Source organism: Xiphophorus maculatus, chromosome 21 (assembly GCF_002775205.1).
Source record: "Xiphophorus maculatus strain JP 163 A chromosome 21, X_maculatus-5.0-male, whole genome shotgun sequence".
Taxonomy (NCBI): domain Eukaryota; kingdom Metazoa; phylum Chordata; class Actinopteri; order Cyprinodontiformes; family Poeciliidae; genus Xiphophorus; species Xiphophorus maculatus.
The window spans coordinates 25,951,898-25,971,564 of record NC_036463.1 but is presented as its reverse complement, the minus strand read 5'-3'; the positions used below and the strand labels follow the sequence as shown (position 1 = coordinate 25,971,564).

At 37.6% G+C, this 19,667-nt stretch overlaps 1 protein-coding gene across 2 annotated transcripts in view; it reads right to left on the bottom strand.

Annotated features, from left to right (window-relative positions):
* Positions 1 to 19,639, bottom strand: part of rps6ka3 (ribosomal protein S6 kinase A3) — a 43,315-nt gene extending 23,676 nt beyond the window's left edge. The window contains exons 1-2 of one of the 2 annotated variants that reach the window (XM_023326195.1): positions 19,249 to 19,639; positions 10,942 to 11,001 (exon numbers count right to left, since the gene is read on the bottom strand). In XM_023326195.1, coding sequence (XP_023181963.1) covers positions 10,942 to 11,001; positions 19,249 to 19,311 — 123 coding nt within the window. In that variant the 5' untranslated portion in view covers positions 19,312 to 19,639. Of the gene's footprint in view, positions 1 to 1,571; positions 1,658 to 10,941; positions 11,002 to 19,248 lie in introns of those variants that run through there. The other variant, XM_023326196.1, reaches the window with a different exon arrangement.
* Positions 19,640 to 19,667: the final 28 nt, after the last annotated feature.

The window sequence follows — 19,667 nt, the reverse complement described above, 5'->3', positions numbered from 1 at the left end:
AATGAGAGATTATGCCAGATTTTGACCCAGAGTCGGGAGCTGGCGGGGGCGGGTCATGCTGCGGGACGTGGAGCAAATGATTCGATCAAACGAGGCTCAGGTGTCGGAGCAAAGCCGTCAGCCTCACGCTTCACTTCCAGCCCAGAAACCGGATTATAATCGGCCCAACGTCACGGAAATGACAGAAAAACTCCCACAGATTTAAAGAATTTAAAAACTGCTTTAGGTACCCAGACGTTCTGAGAACATTTCCTGCTACACACTTGTTTAAATAAAACATTACATCCTCAGTGTAAGAGATTCAAAAAATCACAATGCATCAATATTTGATTATTTTAGTTTCCATTGTTTTGGTCTTTTGATTTTGGCCCACATGCCAGAAAGTTAGTACACCCCCATTCTGAACATGTTTCCTCATTCAGAAATCTAAGAATCAGCTTCCTTCCCTCCTTTCTGTTTCTGATTCTGTTTGGACCCAAATCACCAAACTCTGAGCCTTTGTCCTTCAGAAACAAACAGTGACCGAATCGTACCGTAATAAATCCCTTGAAGGTCCAAATTCCCCCCAAAATAGTTCCTTTGTTTATGTTTAAACGCCCACAGGGGAAATGTGTGAGAAACACAGAGACTGAAATGTTTTCTGCAGCAGCAACACGGGTCACAGAAAAACCACATTCATGACCTTTAAAAGGCTTCAACCAACAGCAGAGCCTTTTCAGCCAGTCATTAACATCAGCAGGCTGAAAACAGAGGAAGATATTAAACATAATTACATCTTTAATGTAGCAAAATTATTAACTACAATCAAATTTTTACCACAGCAGATTACAGCCAAAAAAACTAAAAGGAAGAGGAAATTTTCTAGAAAAAAATTCAAATTTTGAGATAAATCTCAAATTATACAGATACATTTTCTACAAAAAACTTCTAAATTTCTGAGCTGGAAAAGTCAAAAATTTGCTGGAGAAAAATCCGAGATTTTGAGAAATTTTTCTAGACGAAACAAGGAAATTGTTTATTTTTGAAAAGTCGAAAATTTGCTTTTAAAGAACATACATTTTGAGATTAGTATCAGAAATTCTCTAGAACAGAAAAATTAAAATTTCAAAAATTGCTAGAAAAAAAATCTTAAATTTGAGATCAATCACATATTTTCTACAAAAAAACTTCTGAGTTAGAAACATTGCTAGAGAAATCTCATAATTTGGGATTATTCTCAGAAATTTTCTTATTTTTTCTAGAAAATTTATTAGATTAATCTCAAAATTTCCAAATTTTGGAGTTTGTTTTTCTAGCTACTTTTTAAATTTCCAAACTCAGAAATTTACAAAGTTTCTCAAATTTTTGGTGGAAATTTACTACTAATTTTTTCATATCTACAACAGGCCTGACATGCTGTAAATTTTACAGCCAACGGAGAAACAACAAAAAAAATGCAAATAAAATTCCTCCAACATCCTCGAGTTTCAGCCTGAAGGTTGCAAAGTTAAAGCAGAAGAGTTTTATCCAGCTGCCCAACCGGAACCGGATCAGACCGGAGGGAACCGGCCGACCCGGCAGGTGAACTCTACCTGGTACTGTCTGTTCCTGACGTAAAACAAAAGCGTCTTCATGGCGTCGGTCCGCTGCAGCCGCCGCACTCACACTGATTAAAGCTTCAAACGCAGACGCTTTAAATCCGTCCAGCTGTTCGCCGCGGCGATAAGAGCACGTCCTGTGATTGTTTCCCTGCTCAACATCTGGACAGGAAGGGACACATCTGGCCCCGCCCACGACGCGCAAACAGCCCAAACACAACCAAACGTCCAGCGGCAGGAAACACGAGACTGTCGGCTCGTTCTGAGAATAAAAGGATAAATTAAAGCAGACGACATTTTGAGAGGAAATCCAGGAAATGAAACATGAAAGTCTGAAAGTCAGAGAGGAAGACTACAGGAGGAAGGCCGGTCCACCGTCTGAAGGCCAAACACTTCAGGATTTATTTATTTTCACTCGTTGCTTTTAACCGACTGACAGACTTTGGCTGCTTTTCTTTATCTTTTCTATGAAAAATGTAATCAAAATACCAAAAAAAACTTTAGAACTCCTTAGGAATTAACTAAGCAGAGGACAAACAACAAAGTTAAAGAGTATAAAACCAGGACATGTAACTCATGACTACAGAAACTTGGAGAAAAACTGAATAAAATCACCTAAAACATTTTTTAAAAGATCTGCTAAAATATATATGATTAAAAATCTTTAGAATATTTATGTAACTTTAAAGACAAAAGTTCTGATTATGTAACAAAAACAATCTAAAAAAGGAAAAACAACTTCCTCTTGACCTTTGGGTAAAAAACCTTCAAGGCTTTGATTTGATTTTGCAGACAAAACCTCCAGAAGGACGCAGAGTTTTAATCAGTAATCAGTTTCATTAGCTGCATCCCAACAACAGGATGTTGGTTTTAGATCAGAATCTAATCAGAAGTTGTCTTCACTAAAAAAAATAAAAAAATAAAAAATCTGCGTTCGCTGAGTGATTTCTAAATTAAATAAAAATATCATTCCTTTTTGGATTTAGCTTTCAGAAAAAAAACAGCAAAAACTGGGAATTTTCTGTAGGAATTATTTTGCCAGGGACAATTTCTGCACAAATTGATACAATAATAATAAAAGTGTAGGCATTTTTGTGAATAATGCATCACCAGTCAGGTAAAAGTCTTACCTGCAGGACATGCTGAACATTTGCTTTACCAGATCATGTTTAAAGGTTCAAATATCTTAAAAGCAGAAATCTGTTTTTGTGAGCAAATCAAAATGTACTTTTTCAGTCACTGTTGTTACGATCTGTGCATTAAATTAACTTGATACTAAAATACTGAATGTATAAAAGTAAAAGTTTGGAATTACACGTTTGTGCGCAGCGTTTGAAGATCTGAAACCAGCCAAAAGCTAAAATTTTCTTTCATAAAGTTGATATTAATTTAATTAAACCAAATTAAATTTATGTTTTGTTATTAGGCAGCTTGGTTTCGGTTTAAACGAAGATCAGATGAGCTTTAGAGAAGACTGAGGAAAAGAGTAAATTGTGTAAATAAAAGTTTCTGGGTCGACTGCGAGGAGAAACGGCCGTCCTCTCTGGCCTGCTGCTCCCTGCGTCCTGATTGGCCCGTTCCTGGACACAGAAAGCTGCACGGCGTTCAGGAAAAGCGGCGCCGGGTTACACAGATTACATCACCGCCCCATGACCTCACAATGGCAATCCCCACAATGCCTCTTTTACGGGCTGACCCGGCCGTCACCGCACAGCAACGCACCGGCTGAACCCAAACAGGAGAAGAAGAAGAAACATCTGAGCGCCTTCCACTCGTCTCTCCTCCCCCTCTGCTGCCTCTTCCTATCAATCAATATTTCCTCTCTCTGTGTCCATCAATATCCTCCCCAGCCGGCGTGGGAGGGGCAGAGGTTTCCATTTTAGGTATTTGGGTCTGTGAGCGCACATTTCCTGCCTCTCCTCTCAAATACAAACCAGAACGACCAAAAAAACAAATAAATACAGACCAGGCTGGACGCCAGAATAGGAAAAACTCCCATCTTCACAAGCTGTTGAGCGACTGGACTGAATAGTTTTAATAATAAAAGTGACGACAAGAACTACTTACACCTTTTTTAGGTAACTCTTATCCTTATTAACACAAATATTGCTCTTGAAAAACGCTCCATTAGTCTTCCTTAGGATAAAGATCACAAACTGCAAACAGTAATTGATCTGATCATATTTTAAAATGTATTAATGCTGTCATTCAATTAAAAGTGGAGGAAATAATACAAATAACAATCCTAACTCATTAACTGGAATTTATTTGGGCACTAAATTCTCATGATAAATGATAAACGATATGATAAATGGACACCTCTAGGGCTGGACGCTGTGGCAGAAAAACGTATCAAAATATAAGTATTTCATATCAGTCGATAATTATTGATGAGTTTTTTGTTTTGAATATCTGAAATACTACCTAACAGATGTTGTGACCTTTCCTGTTTTGTTCACTTTCTCTCCATGCCGTTGTTTTTTAAATTTTTTAAGCAGCCACCAACCTTACATTAGTTCACCATGAAAGTTTGAGCAGTTAAAGCTTTTCTTCTGCCTACATTTCCCAGAATGCTGTGCAGTTTCTGGATCAGAGTTCAGTTAGCATGTCGGAAGGGAAGCTACTTCTTGAGCTTTCAATGCAAGATTAAAGTGAGATGCTGTTGTCAAGCCTCTTAAAGTCCAAGTACCTAGCTTGTCAGGCTAACAACTGTTTTCTTTCAAACACTGGCAACCAGATAGAAGAGGTACAAAATGTCTACTGTATGTTTGCTACATAGCTAGCCCAACTAATTGACCACCTCGTGTGGCTTCAGGTGTATTTTTTATTCTTTTTAGGGACCTTTGAAACTAATGCTAGCAAGAAGCTAACAGTGTGTGTAGGTAAAACAAAGTCTGGCTCTTTGGTCAAATTTTTACTGTCCCAGCTAATTGACTAACTTGTCAGGCTAACCATTTCATGTCAAAGACAAACATTAGCAACAAGCTAGGAGAGGTATAAACTGTCTACTTTATGTTTGTTACCAAGATAGCCCAGCTAATTAGCCACCTTATGTGGTTCCAAGTGTAGCTTTTTCTTAGAGAGGGTTAAAACTTGTGCTAGCAAGAAGCGAAAAGTGGTTAACATGTCAGCTGGTAAAACAAAGTTTAGTTTTTAATCTTCCAAATTACCCTTGTCAACCTTCTTACTGTCCCAGTTAAATAATTAGCTTGTCAGGCTAGGTATTTATTTTGTTCAAGTAAATTGGAGACAGAGTCAGTCTGGAACGTAAACAGCCTCCAGCTCGTTAGCTACAAGAAATTCACTAAGCACGCCTGTCTCTTCATCAATGCAACTCTTTCTACACTGATATTTACTCAAAGTAAAAACCAAGAAACTATTTTTTTCAGTTATGTATAAGTTTACTGATTAATCATGTGTGATGTTTTAGTAGTAAGAGTTCCAGTATTTGTGCTTTAAAATAAAATTATTTATATTTTGATCTGTTATCTGTTTTTGCCCGTGTATTATAGTGAAGCCATACTGTTTTTGCTCGTCTTCATCTAAATTCATTCATCCAGGTCATGTAAACACTTACTGACTTGTTTACTAAGGAATGTTCCCAACACACACCTGAGTGAGTCAAATGTGGGAGGTGTGTGTGTGTGTGTGTGTGTGTGTGTGTGTGCGTGACTGTAAAAGACGGCAGAAAAGTCAGTCCAGATGGCCGAAGGAGATTAAACACCATCTGCCAGAGAGCACTACGAACACACACAGTCGAAATGATTTATGGCTCCTGAATAATGACTTCTGTCAAGAAGAAATTTATGATTTATTTTGTCCAACATTGGGGCTAATGGTCTTGTTTGGCGGCGTAATAAATAATTTAGCCTTCCTTTTATAATCCACTATGAAAAATGAGACGATAGATATTTGAAAGAAAGGTAAAAACTTTAGATTTTAAAGACTTTTGAACAAGATAATTTTATATTAAGACTTATAGCTTCTTTAGCACCTTTAAAAACATTTGATGAAAAATATAGAGAAACTTTGTCTTCATGTACAGAGGACGCCTGCCTAAATATGAAACTGCAAATAGTGGATTTTTTTAATAAAGCATATCTGAAACATTTGAAAGATAATGGAGCTTGGGAAACTGAAAAACCTTGAGGAAATTAGCACAGTACTGGTTGACGTGTAGCATCAGCCAATCCAGAAGCTGCATTCACTTTCCTTGATGCTGATTGGCTGGAGAACAGAGATTAGCTATGTCTCAAGCTACAGCATTCACTGTTTTTAACTTTAGTCGGTAATATAGTAACTTTTCAGACGTCGCTAACAGTTTTTATCAACAAACGTGATTAGCAACAAATCTAGCGACTAAAAGCCACTTTTGTTTCTGAGGAGTTAGCAACAGTTCAATTGGTCGTCAGCGAAGATCGCTTCTGTCGCCTAGCAACCATGGCAACGCTAACACAAGCTAGTAACAATTAAACTCAAAATATCACTGGCCCTTTTTGTCATTTATTTGTTCATTTTTAATTATTAAATGCATTAATTTAATTAATAAATTAACAGGCTTACCCATTTAAATATTTAAATTGTACTGCGATAGTACTGACAGTTTACACAGCATAAATATGCATATTTGGTGTTTTTAGAGGAGATCTCAAGTATTTATAGAGTCTATTATTGTTTATATTTTAGTTTTTTCAAATATGCCCACATTTTATCAGTACAATCCATTACAATTAAGATTGTGTTTTACTTAAAACATGATTTTTACTTCACATTTTTAGTAAAATGTATTTACATAGTTTTGTTTTGAAAAGAACTTTTTGAGAATTTTCAAAGTAAATTTTCCAGTATCAAACCTTAGTGATAAAAACACAAATTGACTAAAAAAAGACAGTAAAAGGACAAGATAACTAAATTATATCAGTGTTATATTTGGAAATGTCTTCTTTAGAAACCTTATACACCTGACTGGTCCGAGAAAGTTACAAAAAAAAATCTGGCTGAGTTTTCTGGCATTTAACAAATACAAATAATTTAGATGATTCTAACCAACTTAAAATGGTCTGACTTAACCTCAAACAGTGAGACAAAAATATGCATTTTACCTTTAAATACGTGGTTCCAACTGTAAATATTTATTACCAAATTTAGGCTTTTAATCAAAAGTTAGATTCATTTTATTATGAAACTGCACAGTTTGAAAATGAAGGACTTTATAGAGAAGTCAAAAACTCTCCAAACCTTGAAAACGGCTAAATAAACTAGCACTGCTATAATAACAAATTTTGCTGGACGATAAATTGTCCCAGAAGTTATTGTGATTAACGATAATATTGTCGTTTTTCAGTAAAATAATAGTAAAAGCATAAAAATGCAAGAAGACATTCTGAAAGATAAACTTTGAATTCTAACAAATATTTAGAATTTAAAATTTTGGACATTTTAAATATCCAAAATAAATAAACGAAACAAAACTAAAATATTAAATAAAATGAATTATTAAGTCTCGGTAAACAAAACTGTCCTAGTTGAGATCAAAGAAGATTTTTTTCATCCAGTTTTTGGTAGAAAAAAAGAGAAAAGAGAAAATTGTGCAAATGGAAATTATTGAGCTCATTTTAATTTATCATTCAATTAATTGATTTATCGGTTATTGCGACATGCCTAAGCACTCCGGTTTGGTTTGACTGATTCCTAAAGTAAGACTCTTCTCCTGACTCAGAGTTGCTGCTCGTTTGAAAGCCAAGAAAGAAAATTAACCCAATTAAAGCTGCAGCGAATCAGAACCCACAACAGACAGAAAACCCGATTACAACGCCGTCGTTTGTTCTCATGTGTGGTCAGAGTCGGCCTATGAGAAAATGTGACCTTATCCTGATGAGACATGACACCATTTTAGCTGGAAACCATCTCAAACACACACACACACACACACACACACACACACACGCAGGTTGCTGAGCTGCAGCAGATGGCAGCAGATGTTCGCCGGTCCCTCAGCGGGCCGCGATGCTCCTAATGCTGTCTGGAAAACATTTCTGGCTCTCTGAGGGATTCGCTGAGTGTTTGCGAGCGCTGCTGACTCAATGCTTGGCAGTATGTCAACTAAATGTGTTCTCCCAGTCACTCCGGACCCACTCCGATGAGTCGGAGGACTCCGCTGGGATGTAGGCGTTGCTATGTGCGCTCAGGGTTTTACTGCCAGGAAGCACTGAGGTGCATCCATGTGTGACGCTGCGCTCAAATCACCGCAACAAATGAACTAAAAATCACAAAAGTGACAACATTTCAGCGTCAGAGAGTCCCGGAGTTCAGGTCCAAAGTGTTTATTAAGATCTCCTTTATGCGTCCAATTAATCATCAAAATAGTTTAGTTTGAACCCAAGACTAATAGAAATTATGTGCATTTAAATCAGAATAAATTAATGACTGATTTTAAGAGGAATCTAGTATAATTAGCATTAGCTTCCACTAAAGAGCACATTGGCGTTAGCGTTAGCTTCTCCTAAATACTGCATTAGGCTAGTACTTAGGAATAAATATCATGCTGGTCTAACGCTTCAGCATTAGCTTCTGCTAAATATCATGTTGTAGTGCTTTAGCATTAGCTTCACTGCTTTGGTGTAGCACTTTAGCGTTAGCAGAACAAATGTTTATGGCTAATCCTTTAGGGTTAGTGTAGCTAACTTTTGATACTTTTAACCTGCTCATCCCTGTTAGCATCTTAGAGAAACAAACGGATATAAAAAGCAGAATGACGACAAGATGGATCCAGGAATTCATGGCAAGCTACAGCCAATCGCTGTCTTTAGAAGACTGAATTATTAAAATTGCTTAATGCATTAAAGATAGTTAATTTTTGGACTTGCAGACAAACTTTAACAGAACAAATATGCAGATGAGCATCCAAATATTGCCTCCTGACCTCAGGCAGCTAATTATGATTAACAGAAGAATTAACTCTAAAGGACCTCAGCAGGATGAGAGAGAGCAGGCCGACACACTGAGCGTTTATAAAACTGCAGAGTAAAGAGATTCTGCATCGTGACACAGAAACAAAACCGCCTCATTACCTCCATTTAACCAACTCTGAGTAAAACCAGTGGAACAGTATAAATCAGTCATTAACAGCTCTGTGATGTATTCACCCTCACACACCCAGCGATCCGATCTGGCGCTGGAAACGCCGTCCAGCTGAAGCAACAGAACCTCGGCTCTGATCTATAAGCCATCTCTCCTCTGCATTTAAAAATCGATGCGTGGCGTCTGATCTGCCAGACCGGCCGGCTAACATCAAGCAGCATCCGCTTTTATTAAAGTGGAAAACATCCTGGATTATCCACCAACTAGGATGGCCTTTCAGTGAAACATTAGCTGCAGAACTTCATCGAGACGCAGGAAAGGTCTGAAAATTACGCTAAAACACAACAATGAGCAGCAATGACTGAAAATCCTGAAACAATTTCTGCTCCGTCAATCAACAACCGGCACATTTCAAGACGAAATTACCTGAAAAGTCAGAGAGAGACGCAGCAACTATGAACGATATCTGTAGAAATATGATTGGACATTTATCTGCAGGTTTCAGCAAGTCAAATTTTATATTTACAGACATTTTAAAAGCCAGCTTGAATCAAATTTAAGGCAGAAAAAATGTATAAAAACAGAGAATTATTGAGTTAGCAACAGAAGTGAAACAAATTATACACACAAAAATAGCTAGCTAGCTAGTTAGTTAGCGTTAGCTTTAACCATCTCAAGTCACAGAATGCAATGAAGATGTGACTAAACGTTTCCCCGACAGACGAGACTGAAAAACTGATATTTATATTTTAACAAATGTGTTTCTGCTTTCTTTTTGTAGTGAACAGAACCACATAAACGTTTCTGTCCCACTGACAAAACTGAGCTAAAACAGGAAGAGCCGACTCACACAAAAACAAACCTTTCATAAACTGGGAAATTATTAATTTATCTTTTAATAAAGCAACCAGGTGAAACTCTTAATGTTCTGATCAACAATTATTCACAAATTCACCTCCAAAAAAATGTATTTCATTAAAATCTTGAAGGTTTATTTTATAATTTTTTTAAAAATGTCACAAGATTTCTATATGACATTTTTATTTAAAGATTTGTGTTTTCATTTTTATTTATTTTGGCTAAACCAGGTGGATTTAACTCAGATGAGAAAAACCACAGATTGTAAAAGTTTTGATACGTTTTGTCTGATTGAAACCACGACTTTCAGCTCATTTTACGTAACAAACCAACACAAAGTAAATCAGAACTGAGAAGAGGAAGCAGAACGATGTTCTTACTAGTGAAAATCTTAAAAGTGTGGCGTGCTTTTGTAATCAGCCCCCCTGAATTATTACTCGGTAAAAGTCACTGTTCAATGCACATATTCAGACTTTTTTGTTTGTTTTTCTTTGTTAAACATCTCAAATTCAGTCAGAGTGGATGAGAAACATCTCCTTTCACATTTAGTTTAGGTCTACACTTTGACTAGACCATAGTGTCCAAACGTTTTGCAAATTTAAAACTACTGCTGGAACACAAAATTCATTACATTAAAAAATGCTTGATTTTTTAAAACATTTTTATGAAATCTGTAAATCATTAAAGATCCAGAACATAAAAAAACACTTCAGATTGTAGCCTTATTAAACGAAAAACTAATAATTTCCACATTTTGGGGGTCATCAACTGTTTTCTATTTTATTGACCAAATAAAGTAATTTTTTTGGTTAGGAACCAAAGATTTATTTTAAAGGGCCACAAATGGCCCCCAGGCCACACTTTGGACACCCCTGACTTAAAATAAACTAATATATCTTGATGAAAAGTTACTTGCAAGTTAGTTTTGTCTCATTTTAAATGTATTTGAAGTGCAATAGAAACCAGGCCAAAACACTTTGTAGGATTTTGTGTTTCCAGCCGTTTTATCAGTAATGTGAGCTAAATATGATGTTTGGTGCTTCATCTGTGATTCCCTGCAATAAAAGCTCGGAACCAGCAGAAAGAAAGCAGTTTAACCAAAGGAATGATTAATGCCTAATCCGAAATAACTCCTGGAACGTGACGAGGGTTGGCGGGAGGATTTATTCCCTCCCAGGATGACTCACGGTGTCAAAATGAGCCACATTGTGTTTCACTTTCATCCCAGCAATTATCCAACAGCAGGAGTGGGCGCAGAGTTTCTCAAACCGCGGATAAAATCATCACAGATCATAACTCTGCTCCGCGGGAAAGCGATCCCAACTCCAGTCAGGAAGGTGGGTCTTTAATAGAAGCTAGCAGCCGAGGCTAACGGGCTAGGCTAACGGGCTAGGCTAACGGGAACCGGGACGGGAGCTGGACTTACGGTGCAGGCCGTCATCGAGTCGTCGTCCCCCGCTGTGTCTTCGGGGTCGTGATGCGCCTCCTGCAACACAGAGAGGTCCCACCTGAGTTACCATGGCAACGGGACGATTAGCGACGCGGTGACGTGGGCTCCTCCCAGGAGGACGACACGTCATGGCGTCACGTTCCCACAAGGAAAACAGAAAACGTCACTGCAGAAGTACATGAAATATACTCTACCCTCTACCTCTGTGTTCCTCATACAAAAAGGTCCAGAAAACCTTTTCTAGGACCACAGGATCTATAATTAATATTAATTAGTTTTAATGTTACTGTAGAATACGGCATCCTTCAGAACTGCTATACTTTCAGATATTATTTTAACAAATTAAAAACATCAAAATAGGATACTTAATGCTAAATATAATGTAAATTTTATGTTAAATATCTTATTTCTATGTTTTTATTGTAGCATCATTATTTCAATGATTTTAAATTAGATTGATTTACAACAATTACAGATTAGAAGACAAACAGCTCCAGATATTAAAGTATAAAATTAAATGTTTTAATAGAAAGCGTCTTTATTTTATTTTTTTATCATTTGCTTGCTTAATAAATAATAATAATATTACTAGTATTTGGAAGCAATATTATTACTATTATTAATCCTGCCTTAGTAACAACAAATTATTAACAATAATAATCATATAATAAATAATTATATTATATATTAATAATAAATTAGAAAGATAAATTTAAAAAAACTTTGTTTTCTAAATTGTATTTGTTGTACATTTATGCCATTAAAATCAACTTAACTGACCTGAAGATGTTAAGAAATATATTTTTTAAATTTTATATTTAAAACAATTTTACATATCTGCCTCGGCTTTTTTCTATTTTTACTATAATATAAAATTTACTGATTTTATTAATTTATTCAACAGAAAATGTAATCCAAAATACCCAGTTTACTGTATTTTGTTTGTTTATCTACATTTTTTCAGCATTCTTATTTTCACCACCATCATGATGTTACGTCAGATTTGAATTAATTCCATCAGGCAGATCATCGGACGCCTGCTGGAGCAGCAGCTGGGATCCAGACACTGATAGTCCTGCCGCCACCGCCTGATTAAAACTATAATGGCAATAAAAGCTTTTATTTACTGGGATTATATTCTGCAGCAGCTGAACAGAAAAGCTGCAGGCGGAGAGAGAAACGGATCAGAACCAGAGGAGAAACGGCGCCGACGCTGCAGAAAGACGATTTATTCATCTGGAATGAAAACTTTTTAAACTTTTCTCTTTTTTTTTAATAAATCAGCATTTAAACTTTTAGTTTTCCTTTAAAACAAAAAGTAAAGAGTAAATATTTCACTAACTTAATTAGTTCAAGATATTTTCTTCAAAATATTTAGATTCTGTCCAACGTCGAGAACTTTTTCCAAAATAATGCATAATCTAAATTCACAAATTCAGCCAATTAGGTTACTTTAAAAATGTTTTTAAAGTCCAGTATGAGGAAATAAACCTAAAATCATGAGTACATTTCTGAGGAAACATACCAAAAACCACAGGAAAGTTGTGAAAATGCTGCAGAGGAAAAACAAGAAGTGCTCAAGTGAATAAACGTCTACTAGAGTTTATTTCTAACTGAAAACTGAACAGCAGGTTTTTCCCGGCTGGGTTTTCTAACTACAACAGAAAACATTCTGCAGCTCTAATCCAGCAGAAAATTAAGATTAACTCTTAATTACAAGATTAACTCAATCAAAACAGTAACTTTTATCGGATTATTGATACTTATGAAGGAGCAGCAACGTGGAACGCTGCTGGTTCATCAGACTGAAAATGTTTTAAAGTATTTAATAACTAGAGAACAAGGAGATAAACAGCAGCTGAGCGGATCATGCTAACTACATCGTTAGCATGAACGTTAGCATGAAGGATGTCAGTGAGAACTAAGGATCTGACCTTTCAGCTCAGAGCTGTTGATGTTAAAGCTGCTGATGTCATCATGATGCAACATGTTGGCGCTGCTCCATTAGCTCTGATTGGCTCCCTCCCCAGACTCTTATTGATCATTTATTGGTTGAATCTTTACTGTTTTTACAATTATGCCCTCGGCTGGATGGGTTTTTTTCTTTTTTTATTTGCTTTGGGTCAATTTTTATGATTGGTTACCGTAGTAACAATGTTTTTACAACTGGAAGCAGCTGATTAGCATCTCAATAACACCTGAACTTTGACCCCCAATCACAGAGGATTTGAAAAAGAAGCTTCATGGATGCAGAACAGAGAGATATCCCCTACTCCAACATCCCTCTGATCAAACACCCAGACAGAGATTTAAATAGGATCAACAAAAGCAAAAGAGGTGGGTTAGCAGAGCTAGCTAACAGCTCATGTTACTGTAGAATATCATCTCTGCTGCCCTAAAATCAAACTGTTAGCATGTCATGATGGTCATGAGCCTATAGCCGACTTCAAGTTATCTTGGAGCTGAGAACAACATAACACCTGAGTTAGCGGGGTTCCCGTTAGCTTAATCGGTGAGGTCGCTATTCCAACGTGACAACGCTCAAGTAGCCGTTCTTACAAACGTTATACTTTCCACCTTTAATTTGTTCAGTTTAACGTTACATGCAACATTAATTTGAGACGCACTCTAACAATTGTTGCTGTTAGAGAAGCGGCCATGTTGGATCTCCAAGTCAACGGTTGAAAAATGTTAAGATTTTCAGACAGGGGGGCGTTCCAGTTGATTTTTCCTGACTCAAAAGTAAAAAATTTCCAAGTTCTGATTACAAATGGAAGTGGCAAAAGCAAATGAGGTGGATTAGCAGAGCTAGCTAACCAATGATGATGTCATGCAGGACATGTTACTGTGGAATATCATCTGTTGCCTGGATGTTGAGCTGTTAGCATGTCATGGCATTCAAACACCAACCGTCTTCAATCAGAAGCCTCTTCAGATTTGTTGGAAGACTGACAGCTACAGCATCACCACCCAATCTTTGAAAATACTTTCATGATATGAATTAAATTTAGTTTCTTGTAGGAAGAAACAAAGTATTTTTGAATTAGATGTTATTTTATCTACAATGGAGGACATGATCAGAAGCTGATCAACGGCGCCATGATGGATTTATTTCTTCTTCTTTTGTTTAAAATTGGTGAGGCAGGTTTGGCGTCTCGTTGCATCAGAAGTCGACCGGGTCGGATCAGGTCAATGAATCGATAAAATATGCAGGAATTTCCTCAGCAGAACAAAGACGCAGCTCAAGGTGAAGCATGCTGCTCGACCTGAACCTCACCTGATGGGAACGCGGCCTTCAAGAGAAAAGGAACGCAGGCCTTAGAGGGAAAGTTTACCCAAAACACTGAGCGGAGGAATGTCAGGAATCCTCCACCTGAATCCTCTCACCAAAACTACCGGACCAAATGAAAACACACCTGATCTCAGCTCTCACTGCGGAGCCGACGTCTTTAATGAAATGATGTTTTAATTTAACTATTTTTCTAACTGTTTTACCGCATATTTGAATTTTTTTGCTATTGGATCAGAATTATTTTTATCTTATTTTTATTGCTTATTTAATTCATTTTAATATTTTTTAACCATTTTTATTGTGTTTGGATTAATTTTATTAATATTTTACTATGATTCTTTTAGATTTTTTTACATTTATTTTTATTTGTTGTATATTTCTACTGAATTTTTTCAAGTAATCTTTTTATTAAACATCTTTATGACTAACTTGTAATATTTTTATAGGTGTTACTTTTATTTTCCGTTTCTTTCATTTTTATTATTCTTAGTATTTCTTTATTTTTATTTATTTTTGTTTCTCTTGGTAGCTGCAAAGTAAAACTTTCACCAGGAAGTTTCTGAATTTTTTCTTCCATTGGTGAGTTTCTGCGGTGAATAAACTCTGATCTGCAGAACGGAGCTGCAGTCATTTTCATTTCCACATCTCAGTCACAGAATCAGGTCTGCAACACGCTCTGCGTTTCTGTCTTCTTGTGGTCTGGAAAAAGTTGATCTAAAAGTTGCTGCGCTGCGCCACAGAGAAAGGAGCAACAAGGAGGTCAAAGGTCGGTTTTTCAGCGCGTTCCTGTGCGGCGGCGCAGGTCCGGGCCTGTCAGCAGCAGCCTGAGTGACTCAGAGCTTCTGAGCCGTTTGTGAATCTTTTTTTACTATCATCAATCTCTCCAAGCCGCCCATGTGACGCCTCGTGCAGGAAACGGACACTCTCGCTCTTCCTGAGTCATGGCGACGCAGCGACTCCGCCTCCCGATGTTTATCAAGACTCGATAGGAGGAAGGAGAGGAAGAGCAAAACATTTCAACACTGACGGAGATCCTGCACTTCAAAAAACAAAACCTGACCTCAGCTTCATAATTCAAAATGAATTCATCCAAAATATCTCCAACTTCTACCAATAAAAGTTGCTCCAGTGCCATCAGAGGCCCGCGCCATGATGCAACCAAGGTCCATTTCCACAAAAACGATCCAAACATAGAAATACACCGATCTAAAAATGAACATTTCTGTTGTAGATGGACAAACATCACATGACTAATTCCCTCTTCTCCCCCAGAAACTCAAACAAGAACAAAATAAATATTGGTTATAAATATCAGCCCAGATTAATTTATTGGACCGATACCAGTATGTTAAAATTGACTATTGCTGCTCCTCAACATCAAAAAGAATTATTCCAGAACTTAAACACCTACATTTTGATTAATTGATGGCATTTTAAAGACACAATTAATTACTCGGTTTTGGGTTTTTAAAAAGAAAAATTTTAACAAACAACGGCTCCAGCTAATAGACGGTGGAGGTTCTGGAAGGTTCTATAGTCCAGGTTAATCCAGCTCCTGTTTCCCACTGTAATCCCTCCTCTGGGTGGATTTATCAGATTTCCAGATTACACTGAAATTCCTCTAGAATCCTTCGATGATCTTAAAGTTCCCAGACGAATATGTAAAAACCTTTGAGACAAACGCTTTAAATATTTTAGGAGTTTCCTGAAGCCTCTGAGTCGCTTACGGACCAAAATCTGATCAGATTAAATCCCAGCTTTACGCATGTTTCATTATGATCCATATTCCTGTTTTTAGCGGTCCAGTTCTACTTTCCCAAAGCAGCAGTAGAAGAATCCTGGGGTGGAGAGACGGTCCCAGTAAGGAAGTCCATTCAGTACCAGCTCTCCCATTCTGCAGGTAAATCACTCCGACCCACTGGGTTTCCTCTAAAACACTGAAACAGACGATTCTCTCTTCCAACCCAATGAAAACCAAATGGACGTTTTGGTAGCGATGAACCGATTGCAGTTTTCTGACCTGATGATTCTGATTTTATCCAGTTTGTTTGCCTGAAAAGTCGCCAAATTTATCGACTGATGTCAGTAAATCTGTCATCAGCTCTCTCTCTCTCACAGCGGAGGAAAGGAGACGGTGGCTGATTTTCAGATGTTTGCAGAGTTAGAGAAGATCGGTTCCAGATGTAAGTATCGGCCGATTGCTGATCCAAAAAAACTGAGGAAATCGGGCCGATTGATCAACGCGCCTGCACTTTTTAGGGCTTTTTTATAAGATAAGAGCTGTTGTCCTAACAAGTAATAATCAGTTTTTTCTGATTATTGAAGAAAAAATGAATTATTATTATTACATTATACAAAAAGAATGTAAAAATTTTTATTTGTTTAACAAGACTGGCATCAGTAATAATTAGGATTCATTCCCACCAGCTCTGTTCAGTCCGCTTTAATCCAACTCCAGTTCATTTGTTTAGAAAGTCCGGTTCGGTTGGTGAAGTGCGAATGCTAATCGAACTCTGGCCCGCCCACTAACCTCAGTTTCAGTTTGGTTAAAGTGAACTCTGGTTCAGTTCAAATACATATGTGAAACGGAGACTGCTCATGAAGCAGGAAGTAGACTACACCGCAGGGCATTCTGGGTAAATACAACCAAAACAAACCGCGAGAAGTGACTCATGATTAAACAAATTTATGTTGCTAAAATCTAACGCCACTCCATTTTTGTTCACATTTTCTGAAACAGAAAGTTGCGCTCTGCGTTTCTTACAGTGGTTCTTGGTGCAGCGCCCCCACAGGCCAGGAGGGGAACAGGTTCTCCAAAGGGTTTGGTAGGTTTCACTCAATGCAGTGACAAAAATGTAACAAATGCTGCAATTTTGGTTCCTAATCGAGCTGATGGGAGAAACGGCTGGTGTTTTTTTTTAATAAAAATAAAGGAGAAATCCTTCAACCGTTAAAATCTGACGCCACTCCATTTTTATTTACATTTAGTGAAACAGAAAGTTGCACTCGGTTTATTCTAGGAGAGAATAAACCCAATTTTCACTTTAAATGTGACGTAAAACATGAACCTCTCTGAACTCTCTGTCTTCATGAGTTGGGTTTTCCTCCCACGCCGCTGGAAAACCCCTCACATTTGAATATGCATGACAAAGTGCAGCTCGATTCAGATCAGACGGCTGGAAGCAGCTCGTTATGTAAAAATCTTCCCAGCAGACGAGAACAGGACGCTGGGGCCAATAAAACGCGGTCCTGATCAGAAACTAAATGGGTCACAGAGCGACTTTTTACACAACAACATGTGAAATCTGATCATTTATCTCAAGATTTGACAACTAAAGGCTGCAGAATATTTCAGATAATTGATCCGGACAAATAGATTCTGGTCATCTGCAAATGCTCCTTCAGTTAAAATTTATCTGAAAGTTAAAGTTGGACCGGCTGTCGGGTTCCTGCAGGAGAGTGGAGCTGCTCTGAGGTGTCCTGTTTCCTGTAGCATCCGCTCCTCTGAGTTCATACTGATCGTTTAAAGTGCTCTCTAATCTCATTTTCTCCTCCTGCGAATCATTTCACGCATTTGAATCGCATTTCTGCAGCTTCATCAGCATTCTTTCACATTTCACATGCCAGATTTGTCAAAAATGTGCAGAAAATGACAGCAAACTGTCTGTTTTAAGGGATGAAATTGATATTAAAGGAAACAGGTTAGCATTCAGGAGAGTTTTCAGGTATAATCTGATTAAATGCGACATTTTCCTGCAGGTTTTCCTTTAGATTTGCATCCCAATCGGCAGAGGAGGTTCTAATTTCAGCCACTGCTGAACTTCATGTCACATTTTTGTTTTTCTACAAGTTCAAACTCGCTTCAGCAAATATTTAACCCATCTGTTGGCTCAGGAAGCAAACCGCTGACATCGCTTACTATTTGCATCCCATGCAATAAAACAATAATAAATACAGCAAATAAAACTGTCCTCTTAGAGCGGTACTTTAACTTAAATAAATTATTATTGGTGTTCTTACACACTCTCCGTAAAAGTATTTACATTTTTTTGCTTTAGTTTTTACATTTTTATGCTTTTTTCACAAAAACTGAGCTTTTGGATAGGTTTGTCACAATAAACAATAAATGAATTAATTTCCATTTGCATGGTTTACAGTTTTTCTCTCTTTCTACCAAAAGCTGGATGCTAAAAGTTTTCAGTTTGGTGTTTTGGTCTCAACTAAACCTTTTTTTTTTAAGATAATTTTGTTTACACAGACTTCATAAGTAATTTTATTTGTGGTTTCTGTTGTTTTATTTATTTTTGATATTTAAGATGTCTTCCAGTTCCATTAGAATTTAAAGTTTATTGATATTTCAGAAAGTTTTGTTGCATTATTATGCTTTTACTGCTATATTACATGAAAATGGACTCAAAACAATATTATCGTTTATCACAGTAACTTATGGGACAGTTTATCCATCATGATTTGTTATCCTGACAGGTCTAGGTTTGGGGACATATTTCTATGATTAAACCATTTATCCTCATTTAAATCTTCTTTCTGTGCAAGTTATCTTTAATATTTCCGTTTCAGCTTTCAGGTAAGTTATTTAAAGATTTTCATCCTGCAGGCTGGAAGCTGCAAACCGAGTCATTTACTGTTCGTTTAAATGTTTTGTTTTTATTACAGAATAAGGCTGAAATGTAAAGTTTGGAGCAGGTTTTTATCGTTCCTGCTCATCTTACTGTCGCATTGCTCTGGTTTTGACATGCTGCAGCTTGTTCTGGACATGAAGCTCAGGTTTAACTCTAAGTAAACTCCAGCCTCTTTTAGAGCCATGAAAACTGTTTTTATGGTGTAAAAGTTATTCATCCTGAAGGGATTTAGCGTTTTGAAGATGTTTTTAGTGTTTCTGGAGGAGGTTCTGCACCTACTTCCAGGTAGTTGGAGGTTCTGGTTCTGGTCCAGCCCCTCGCTGCAACATGAGGACAAACGGAGCTGCTCACCTCTCCAGCCGTCCCCCCCACCGGCATCTTCTGCCAGGGATCCGCCAGCTGAGCCAGAGGCATCTTCTTCTTCTCCTGGACTCCCGCTCCTCCTCCTCTTCTTCTTCGGTTTAATTCCCGCTGCTTTCCGAAGACTCTTTAAACTCCGACCGCCCTCTCTCTCTTTCTGCTTCTTCTCTTCCTGGTAAAATGTTGCGAGCCTCTCTCCCTCACTTTCTCTCGCTCTCCGGTCCCGTTTCTGAGTCGGCGGGACGCGAACCGAGCCGAGCCGAGCGAGCAGGGGCTAATTCCGGCTGTGGTGTGGCGCAGAGACCGCCCCTTCCTCCTCCGGGGAGACAAACATGAAAGGAGGACGCCCTTTTCTCGGAAACTGCTCCACCTCTAGAATCTCTCTCTCTCTGTCTCTCTCTCACTTCCGT